This window comes from Tigriopus californicus, chromosome 11, assembly GCF_007210705.1.
Source record: "Tigriopus californicus strain San Diego chromosome 11, Tcal_SD_v2.1, whole genome shotgun sequence".
Classification (NCBI taxonomy): Eukaryota; Metazoa; Arthropoda; class Copepoda; order Harpacticoida; family Harpacticidae; genus Tigriopus; species Tigriopus californicus.
In genome coordinates this window covers 5,394,767-5,405,826 of record NC_081450.1, presented here as the reverse complement: position 1 = coordinate 5,405,826, position 11,060 = coordinate 5,394,767, and the positions used below count along the sequence as shown (strand labels likewise).

At 41.4% G+C, this 11,060-nt stretch overlaps 3 protein-coding genes across 3 annotated transcripts in view; 2 read left to right on the top strand and 1 right to left on the bottom strand.

Moving 5' to 3' along the window:
- Positions 1-1,235, bottom strand: part of LOC131890589 (poly [ADP-ribose] polymerase 1-like) — a 10,853-nt gene extending 9,618 nt beyond the window's left edge. The window contains exon 1 of the mRNA XM_059239961.1: positions 980-1,235. Coding sequence (XP_059095944.1) covers positions 980-1,099 — 120 coding nt within the window. The 5' untranslated portion in view covers positions 1,100-1,235. The remainder of the gene's footprint in view (positions 1-979) is intronic.
- A 4,401-nt stretch (positions 1,236-5,636) lies between these two features.
- Positions 5,637-7,332, top strand: LOC131890210 (beta-1,3-glucan-binding protein-like). Its single transcript, XM_059239516.1, has 5 exons — positions 5,637-5,901; positions 5,972-6,235; positions 6,515-6,796; positions 6,863-7,071; positions 7,141-7,332. Exons 1-5 carry the CDS (start codon positions 5,683-5,685, stop codon positions 7,304-7,306), a joined length of 1,140 nt encoding a protein of 379 aa, XP_059095499.1. The 5' UTR covers positions 5,637-5,682; the 3' UTR covers positions 7,307-7,332.
- A 209-nt stretch (positions 7,333-7,541) lies between these two features.
- On the top strand, positions 7,542-10,941 carry LOC131890209 (uncharacterized). The gene is made up of 8 exons (XM_059239515.1): positions 7,542-7,866; positions 7,936-8,142; positions 8,212-8,313; positions 8,378-8,568; positions 8,643-9,359; positions 10,006-10,265; positions 10,345-10,658; positions 10,736-10,941. Exons 1-8 carry the CDS (start codon positions 7,694-7,696, stop codon positions 10,893-10,895), a joined length of 2,124 nt encoding a protein of 707 aa, XP_059095498.1. The 5' UTR covers positions 7,542-7,693; the 3' UTR covers positions 10,896-10,941.
- Positions 10,942-11,060: the final 119 nt, after the last annotated feature.

The following is an 11,060-nucleotide window of genomic DNA, read 5'->3' as shown; positions in this document are numbered from 1 at the left end:
AAGGAATGGTTCATGTAGCATTGCATTTTATTAAACTGTCACAATTTTACTCAATAACATGGAAAAATATATACTTTTTAGCCGAAAAAAAAAACCCACTGTTTTCGGACTTATTTTTCCTACATTAGAATTTTTTACAGAGACTTTTTGAAACCTGAGCCAAGGATTTTTGTGTAATATTGCGCTTTGTGTCTTGCTTTTTTTCCACCTCTTTATCATTGAAAAGTATCCCAGTGACGTCCCAAAGTTTGTGCTGATATCAACAGACAGCTGCTACTTAAAACTTCAAGGAGTCAATAACTCATAATCTCCTCCAACCAATATTGAGGAATGCCCATCTGATAGAAAGCCTTCAAATTTTAAGATGATGTCTCCAAACACCTTCACTAGCAGAAGCTACAAAAACCCTTAGTCGTAAATCCTTCAGAGTGCAATGAAACCTATATCATTTTATTGGAAATGCATACCAACATATGGTTCCTTTGGAACTCCTGATTACAAAAAGTGGCCCTATGCACTATAAAACTTTTACAATTTTGTCTTGGCCACTGTCCTTTGCTCCCAATCTTGCCACTATAACTTTAAGTTCATCCGGGCGGTTTGCCAGGGCATCCTTAAGCACAATCCTCACCCGGGATCCGGGATATTGGGTCGGCTCTAGAACTCCTATTTTCACAATTCATTGATCTTCAAACAGATATTTTTTTTTTGCCCGGGGTACTCGACCTATACGGATTAACTGATTAGCTGACAACCCACCATTTACTAGGTGGGTGATATTTTCATACAACCTCCAGTAGAAAGAGGGGTCAAAGGTCATTTTCAACCAAGAGAGTTCAAACTTGGCATTGAGTTATCACTCATCATTTTCGAGGCTTGACCATTGTCCGGATGGCTCCTATTTAGCCATACATAATGAACCATTAGTAGAACAATGTATGGAAGACGGCCAGGAGGCCGAAAGATGGTTGACACCCACCTGAACCATGACCGCCATACGAAGTTCGCCCTTCTCGATCTTGTTCTTGCACATTTTGCAAGACGATCGGTTGGATTTGGCGTATTCCGCACGGAAAGGCAAGTCACACCCCTCGGCCATCCTGGATGTCTGGGGTCAAATTACTGTCCAACTGGCGATGATGATACAGATACTACAGCAATAATAAGAATAATAATAGTAAGTGGCTCTGGCACGATTTGTTTCGACTTGATTCAGTTTCGAGCACATGTAGTACCCAAATCAATGAGTGTTGCCAATAATTTCATGCTGGAAAATACTCCACGAGTTTGAGTTTGACGCCAACTCCATGCCACACTTGGACTTAGTTGGCTTGGGCTTGATCAATCGTACTCTGGCAACAAAATGACCCCATCATGATTTGAATGGAAGTGTCAGCTTGGCGTAAGATGACCATTTCTGGTGGTTTTATCACTGGTGAATTGACCAAAAAGTTAGATCTTGACTTGATCATACACAGAATGGCGAGCCTGTTTGAGCTTCGCTTTCCCGCCCTTGTGGAAACCGAACAAGCTCGACCATGAGGAATTGGTCAGTTTTTGCTATTGTGAAACACGGTGAATATAAGTTCTAATAGTAGTCCTTTTCATTGAGATGAGGAAGCGCCCTCTGCTTCGTCTAGGTGCTGACAAAAAAAACGTTGAAACGAGCGAATACGCTCTAAGATGCCAGACTTTATCAGGAGATTATTTAAGGAACAGTTTATTGCCCAGCTTCCTTTGAAATGCTGCCAATCACAATTAATGCCTGTAAGTCTGAAATTGCCCTAAAAACTCATAATGGATGCCTTTAACAAGGAAACTGGTCGTAACTTAGAATTCAGAAAAACATACTTTTTGTGTTATTGATATGATGAGCAAGTTAGACTTATGCAAGTTAAGAGCTTCAAGCCCACACTGTCGAGCAAAAGTCGGCCTTCCTCTGTTATGCTGAAAACGGAGTGTGACGTCCAGGGGTAGCCGTCCCTGTCTTAGACTGGATTAACAATAAGTTAGTCAACAAAACATACCTTGTTAAACTCAGGCATCTCTTAAAGCATATTCTTGTTTTGCTCCGTTTGTTTGGTCGCAATGAGAGGAGGGGGAGGAGAGTGAAAAGGACTATTGAATGCTGGCGCAAATAACCAGACATTCGGGTGCGTTAGAGAAACCATTTGGGTTAAACAATGCTTTTGAAACTGAGATTGCTTAGTAATATGCATCATAAATATCACTTTTCAGGATGAAGTAGATCAATATCATGAGTTGTCTGAGATAGGTATTGAAATGATTTCACTTAAACAACATGCTTGCAGATAACTAACTAATGCACTTACAAAATTGCGTTTTTGCACCAAAACTAAATGTGCTCAAAAAATTAGCTAACTATGTTCCAAGTTATTGGACAGACATAACAGCTACTTTAGTTACTTGACAAGGTAACAAAGTATCTGCATTCATGACCTTGTTCCCGACCCAGGTTTTAGGGGTCAAATTTATTAAGAGCAAGAAGTCCGCCTCCCTTCTTCCTCGAACTCCTTCTTTGTTAGTTTGCTGCCCTCAAATATTCATAGGGAGTACGTTGGTGTTGATCCTGTGGCAGGGTTTAAGTCAGACTTGGACAAGTTTTTGTTCTAAATTCCTAATCAACCCTAAATTCTAAAGCTTGTCAGATCCGCAAACTGTAATTCGTTGATGGATCAGATATATTAAATCAATTGAAAGCTGAATAAACTAAGATTTATAACTCATTCATCTTGAACTGCTGGGAATTCCAATCCCAGTGGTGGTAAGGAAGTCCGCAGAAACCACCTTGCTGTCAAGCAGCTTTATCCCTCTTCTAATGTTCAAGTACAAAAATGTAAATGCAATTTGCTTTTGAAATAACTTGATATTGTCGACTAGAACGAAAATTAATGAAATAAGATTAATTTTTCTCCAAATGCTAGTGTTTACAATCAGTTGAAAAATGCAAGTGAAGTTTTAATCAGAGGTCCGGTTATTACGCAACAACACTTTCTCAATATATTTTTGGGTAGTGCTGTGACGGGACGTTTATTTTTTTTTACAGTAACAAGCCGTGCTTGTGCTTGCAAATACGTGTAAATTCAATCCTTTTTTCAAAGCTAATCCTGCCATAGGTCTGCTGGTTACGCATGTTGCACACACCGATTTGACCTTAGATAAATCTATTGTTTGTTTTTTACTTGTTTATGTTCGCAATTATTTGCCAATCGCATCTATCCCAATATGTACCTAAGATATGGCCGTTGCCTCCGAGCTCATGTATCCTTTTACCTCGTACGATTTCTCGTTGCGAGTTCTCATGATCACAGGGGTTGAGAAAATATTTGATCCTCTTGGGCATATGTAATTTCTTTATAATGTCAAAATAGCTCCAATTGTTTTATGTTTTCCTGTCAAAAGTGCAAAATATTCCTTTATATATCACACAGAGACACATAGAACCTCATATTTTTCCATTTTTAATTAAATGAATTCAGGTGTGTGGCCAAATGGGAGTATACATTGGTCAAAGGTAATGAAGAAAGGATTAAGAATGTTAATCTTGAAGCAATGATTTAACAATTGACACAGTTAACTTTTAAATCATTAATGCTCATCACTGGTCCCTTGCAACCAAAATTAAAAACAATGCATGTTTTTGTTTTTTTGCTTGGCAAATGCCAATCTTAAAGTTACTTACCAATTATCATCAATGGGCAAGCTGAAAACTTTGCATAGCACTACATTTGCAGCTTAGCTTAGAACATACAACTTTGCAATGTTGTGAATTTATTTATAGAATATAAAGGTATTGAAAAAGATGGCAAAAGTTTGTGTTTATACGGCACTACAATGAAAAGACCAAAAGTTATTTGCTTAATGGCCCATGAATAGACAAAAGCATTTGCTCTTTATTTTACTTATTTCTTTTTTGTGGACATCCTTACCGCTCCTGGGAATGGAATTTCCAGCAGTTCAAGACAAATAACTGATTCAATTTCTTTACCTTTATTTTCATGCATTACTTTATTGACCAACGAATTAGAGTTTGCGGATCTGGCTAGCCCTTGAATATAGGGTTGATCAGGAATTTTAGTCAAAAATTTGTCCAAGCCTGACTTAAATTCTGCTATTGGATCAACACCTACATACGCTCGACGAATATTTGAGAGGAGCAAATTGAATAATGAAGGAATCAGAAAAAGAAGAGAGCCGGACTTCATTGTTCTTACTAGCCCGGATTCTTGAGGGCTTGAAGATGCTCTCAAAACTTATGTTAAGCCTCTACAGTAACTACAAATGACCCTAAAACCTGGGTTGGGACAAAGCTCTTGAATGCTTTTTGAAACGTTCACTATCAGATACCTTTACTTGTGCAATATTCCATTACTAGTTTGCTAATTTATTTTTTCGGACTCTCTTTTGCTTATGCCTAGCATAGAGAAGATAACGAAAACTGCTGCGTTAAGTCAGCTGATATGTTGCATCTTCCAAATACTAAAACATTGCTTAAATATCAAAATATTATGCAATATTGTTTTCTTTTCAAAAACATCAAAAAATGTTTAATTCAAGAAAATACTTTCCATTACAAGGACCTGTTGTCAGCGGTATAAAGCTCCCTCTCCGGCACGCAAAGGATACCAAATGCCACCATTAGAAATTTTATTTCATGGCGCTGTGTTCACAAGAGGTCGGAATCTAAATTTTCAGCCACTCGTGAAGAAAATAGACATTCTCTAACGTCAAATTTGGCTTCGAGTGGTTTCGAGGGAAAATCATACCTTGAAAACTGGTTCTTGTAAGAGAAAACTGCGTATTCAATGACGGCGGCATTCAAGTTCGGATCTCAAAAAGTCAATTGGTGAGGACCGTCAGGAGACCTTGAATGCGTTGGCCATTTCATCATGCCCTCTCATGTGAAGCCCTCGCTTTTTTATTCAAACTCGACGGCATGAAATGGGTCAACGCATTCAAGGTGTCTTCTTGACCTTGTCGACTTTCTTCCAGCCTCACTTTTGTGAACTCCACGCAAAGAACACCCCGCTATTGCATAAATAGCTATTCTCGACACCTAATGATCCCTTGAAATGGAAGCAATTGGAGTCTTCACATGAAGAAAGAAGCTAGTGTTCCTGCTTGTTAGCGAAAGTTTACGAGCAAAAGCAACGAAATATATGTCCAGATGTCAAATATGGCTCAATGAATCGGCTAAATTAAAACTACAAATGAATCTTCAAAGTACAAATGCCTATCTTCTAGAACAATGTTTTATGCAACTAAATCATTGCAAACTTCATCTGGCCTGTAATATATTTTTGAAGCAGATCGATCACATATCAACATGGTACAAAAAACTGGAATTGAAATTACGTCAATCTAATTTATGTAACGATTACTCCCATCTCTGCCAAATCAAATATTCTCTCAGCAACTCCATTATCGCAATTTATTTAGATTCTTTACTCATCGATCGATCCTCCAAGATTTGGCTCAATTTTTTCAAGATTGCGATCCGAAAACTAATGCGTGCACGTTGTTAGTAAGTTTCTTAATCGTGTTTGGTGTTATTTTTGATTACGTACACAACAAACACAAATTCTTATCTTCATAACTATATATAAAGAACCCTCGTTCCTACAACGCTTAGTTTTGGCGAGGAAGGAAGTGGTGTCCATCATGCCTTCTATTACAAATTTGGCCGTTTTTGTTTGCGCCTCTTTGGTCTTCATTGGGACAGTCAATGCCGACAAGTCCTTAACCACCAGTAAGACCAATGGCGTCCGAAGGAGTCACATGGCGGGTGAGCTCATCTTTAGTGACGAATTCGACCAACTCGACTTCGACAAATGGCAACACGAACTTACCATGTCTGGTGGAGGCAATTGGGAGTTCCAGGTATGAAAAGCCAACCATTGTTGATCATCATAAGGCAATACCTTTCCTCAACTCTTTTAAATTGCTGTAGGTGTACTGGAACAATCGGTCCAACTCGTTTGTGAAGGACTCCATTCTGCACTTGAAGCCCACTTTGATAGCTGATCGATTTGGCGAAGACTTTGTCCGAACTGGGGTGTTGAGCCTTTGGGGAGGCACTCCCGCTGATTATTGTACCCAAAATGATTACTATGGCTGTGAGCGAGCTGGAGCTGGCAACAACATCATTAATCCCGTAGCTAGTGCCAGGTTGAGGACTGTCAAGTCATTTGCCTTCACCTATGGAACCGTTGAGGTAACTAAATGATCCAAAACGATATTGATGAACATTGACTCTGTACGTAGGTGATACGATCTGTAAGGAACTATAAAGGCGAGTCAATCACTACCCTTTTTTGGATGTCCCAATATCCTTGAGATCGCGAGAAAAGATGTAAAATCACCTTAAGTGGACTAACTGTTTTATCTACTAGAGCATGAGTTAAATCTCGTTTCAAAGCACAATCCATCAGCTGCAACTTCAACCCTTTGATGGCACAATCCCTCCTTGAATTCGTGTTGTTGTTTTTTTCAGATCCGAGCTAAAACTCCCACGGGAGACTGGCTTTGGCCTGCCATGTGGCTTTTGCCCGAGAACCAGGAATTCGGTCAATGGCCCTCCAGTGGCGAGATTGATCTGATGGAATCCCGAGGAAACCGGGACTTGACCCTCAATGGCAATAACATTGGAGTCGAGCAAGTGTCGCACACTCTCCATTACGGAGTGGACTACTTCATGAACGGCTTTGAGAACGCCCACTTTGAATCCCAACGAGCCGCGCCCAATTCGTGGAACATGGACTTCCACGTGTACAAGGTAAGATCACCTTCAATCATGCATCAATCGATCGACTTCAAAGCGAGTGTTGAATCCGACCTCTAGCTTGACTGGACCCCGGATTTCATCGCTTGGTACATTGACGACGTCGAGACTGGACGCATTAACATTGGCGACGGTGGATTTTGGGACATTGGAGAATTTGAAGCCAAGTTCCCTGGCGTGGCCAATCCTTGGGCAGGCGAGCACAAGAGTGCCCCATTCAACAAGGACTTCTACATCATCTTGAACAATGCCGTGGGAGGAACTGGCGGGTAAAGAGCTAAAACAAGGGACAGCGGACTATCCGAGAAACGACGCTGAAACCTCAATACTTTTTTCAGTTATTGGCCTGACGCAGCCGTGAATGGGCCTTATCCTCGCCCATGGGCCCCTGGATCTGACCATGCCTCTGGCGAATTCTGGGACGCCAAGGACAGCTGGTACCCCACTTGGGACGGCGAGAATGCCGCTCTCCAGGTGGACTATGTCCGAGTTTATGCACTTTGAGGAATAAATCAATCACTTCATGCTGAGCCACGTGCGTGTTTTTGTGTATTTCTCGTCTAGCTCGTCTTAAAACACAAGTCGTCAAACGTCCTATTCAAACTGGAATGAAGAGAAACAACCTAAGCACTAAGGTATTTCTTTAAGGCGATATGATAATCACGTTCCGTTGCAATTCGTATTGGTGCCCACCTTGTAACTCTGCTTATCGTACTTAGTACTTTGATGGGAGACCTGCTCAGGATGCATCAAGTGTTGAATGATTTCAGTTTGATGTTCATGGTGTTGGAGCCTTCAAGCTAGATTAACATCACCAAAGGAGAGTGAAGAAGAGAGAGCCTCGTTAGTTCGACAAGTCACTTCAAGTTGAGTAAATGTGAAAAGAGCACGATGAAGTGGGGACATATTGGGTGTTTGGTGATGTTGATCAGGATGGCTGATCCATGTGGTGATGTGCCTACGGGAGATTATGATCTCGCCGTGTCTTCCACAAGGCCAAGAGTCAGGCGAGAAGCCCAAGAAAGACCACTTTGTTATCCAGGAGCGCAACAACCCACTTCCAGGTTAGACGACTCATTAACGTATCTCAGAAAATGAGTCTTAGAATGAGAATAACGGAGACTCCATTGCAGGGTCGACACTACCAAGCAGTTGAAAGCATTGCGATCAGCCATGGTTGACCTTGGAATTCAAGCCTTCGTTGTGCCCAGTGGCGATGCTCATCAATCTGAATACATAGCGGAGGCAGACAAGCGGCTGAAATTTATCTCGGGATTCAGCGGATCGTCAGGCATGGCTGCCATCACTTTTAACAAATCTGCTCTTTGGACGGATGGCAGGTCTCTTCCGTTGAAATGTCAAATTGACTCGTTTCTAAATACGTTGCTCATTTGGTTTTTATCTCAAAGGTATTTCGTTCAAGCCCGACACGAACTGGATTGTCAGTGGCTCTCCATGAAAGGAGATGAAGGAGGCGATAAAGGGATTCTGGAATGGTTGGACGAGCAACTGTAAGTCGTGTCCATGTCATCAAGGTATCCTAGCAACGTTTCACCCAACCTCTTTTTCGTTTAGTCCCTCTGGCTCAAAAGTAGGAGCAGATTCTTCATTAACGGGAGCATGGACTTGGTTGACTTGGAAAGCAGAATTGGAACACTTTCAGTTGGAATTGGTACCAACCCTAAACAATCCGTTGGACAAGATCTGGACCGATCAACCAGAGAGGAACCAAGATCCTTTGATGGTATTGGATAGTCGTTTTACAGGTAATGTCCAGCTTCAAGGTACAAGGTTTAAAAGGCCAACGTCGAATAGGCATGTATTCTGTATTATTCAATAGGACAAACATGGGCCGACAAGTTGCAGATGATAAGAGATGATTTGCGTATCGAGGGCCACGATGCCTTCATTGTAACTGCTCTGGATGAAATCGCTTGGTTGTTCAATCTCCGAGGCAAAGACATCCCTTACAATCCTGTCTTTCGGGCCTATGCCATGATTTCGGACAAAGAAGTCATTCTTTACCTCCCTCCAGAGAAGCAAGATCAAATAATTCGGGATCATTTAAGTGCGCCAGGGGTTCACGTTCAAATTAAAGATTACGAACTCATCTTTGTTGAACTGCCCACTTTGGCCCAAGAATGGTCTTCCATTCTATTGGGCAAGAAATGGGCGTATTCGGGAGGAGGCAGCTATGCCATTTACAGTCTCATTCCGAGCTCAAAATTGAGCTTGGACTTGTCGCCGATTATGCTAAGAAAAGCTCAGAAAAACGATGTTGAACGACAAGGCATGATCAATGCGAATAGAAGAGATGCTGTCGCAGTAATTGAATTTGCTGCTCATCTGGAAGAAACCATGGCCCAAGGCGAGGCATGGGATGAGCTCAAGGCCTCCGAGGAACTTTTGAAGAGAAGAGAGGCCCTCAAGTTTAGTCAGGGTCCAAGCTTCTCTTCCATTTCAGCGTATGGACCCCACGGAGCTATTATCCATTATAGGCCTGATAATGAGTCAAATGCTCCTATTGGAACAGACAGTCTATATTTACTAGATTCAGGTAAGAATGATTTTTTTTTAGAATGAAATGACTCCTTACTTCATGTATTGAATGATAAAACTACGTATTTTTAAGAGTTAGACCTTCCCAAATTTCACATCGGTGGTGTTTGACAACTGTTGTATCTCCTGTATGAAAGTAATCGAGGCATATCTGAGCACTCAATCTTTGAACGTTAAGATGGTATTTGTAAATATTTCTAACTAACATATAAAGTGAAGAATGATTGTTCCAAATGTTATGCTTCAAATCACTTATCTATTTAAAAAGGTGGCCAAAATTGCGCCATCAGTGTATTGTTTGGAGTCATCACTGCCTTTTACAAATGCATTCGTCCTTGTTGTGTACATCTTTGACTAACATGATCCAATCCAAATTTGGCTTGTGGAGCAATTATAGATGATTAGTTTACACTTTTCTAGGACCAATCTCCTCCTAGAAAAAAGTAAATCTAATGCACAAAAATCATGCATAAACCTTTCAAGAAGGCCCCATTGAGCTTTAAAGTAGGCCCTCTTTAATTTATGACGTGTGTTTATCCAAGGTGTGCTTTAGAGTGGGCGCTGACGTTCAAATCCCCCTTTTTGATTGAACCTCTATGAAGCTCACCATACAATGAATCGTCAAAAAACTATTGCATTTACAGGTGGTCAATACCTGGACGGAACCACGGACACCACGCGAACGTTCCACTTTGGATCCCCGACTGCTTATGAGAAAGAAATGTACACCCGTGTGTTGCAAGGGGCCATAGACTTAGCTCGAGCCGTCTTTCCTCACGGAACTCCTGATACACGGGTCGACATTTTGGCTCGGCGTCCTTTGCTCGAGGTTGGGTTGAACTACCGCCATGGAACTGGACATGGCATCGGCGCTTTCGGATTCATCCATGAATCTCCTATACAGGTCAGTGATAAAACTAGACTTGTAATCGAATAAATCCGTCTTCGATAAGCTTAGTTTGGCTTTTGTTTTCAAATTTCAGGTGAGAATGTACGGCAAAGAGGAGCATGTGTTTGAAGTGGGGCAATTCTTCTCTGATGAGCCCGGATATTATGAGGCCCAACAGTTTGGAATTCGTCTAGAGACAGTACTGAGGGTGGTAGAGCGTCCCATTTTGAAGTATAATGAACTTGACGATCACGGTCCCATGCTCGGATTTGAACCCGTATGTTTGGTTCCTTTTGAACCCAAACTCATCATCTACGACATGTTAAATGAGGCTCAAACGTATTGGTTGAACCGCTATAACCGGTTGATCCGAGAAAAAATCGGGCCTCTACTGGAGGATAACTCCAAGTAAGTTCCGAAATATCTGAATGTATTCTACATACATGCATGCATGCATTTCCACGGATTTCCATCCCATCTTAAAGGGCATACCATTGGATGTGGGACCGAACTGAGCTCATCGGTGTACCAGAAAGTGTGGGGAATACTGAATCTCCTGACAACGCCCAAAATGGCTCCAAGGGTTTTAGGCCGGTAAACGGGATCCTCGCCATAGCTTTGGTTGTGATCTGGTTTCAAGTTTGAGTTTTAGTCTTTCGTTTGAATGGAATAAAGACTGGTCATGTAGAAACTCGGGCGTGTCTCGATATCTTGGTTTTCTTGTCTCTGTTCGTTCCCCTTCCCCGTCAGCGCCAAATGATTTTATGACCATTTACGTAAAGTGACATCCTCCTTTCCCATAAATATTGA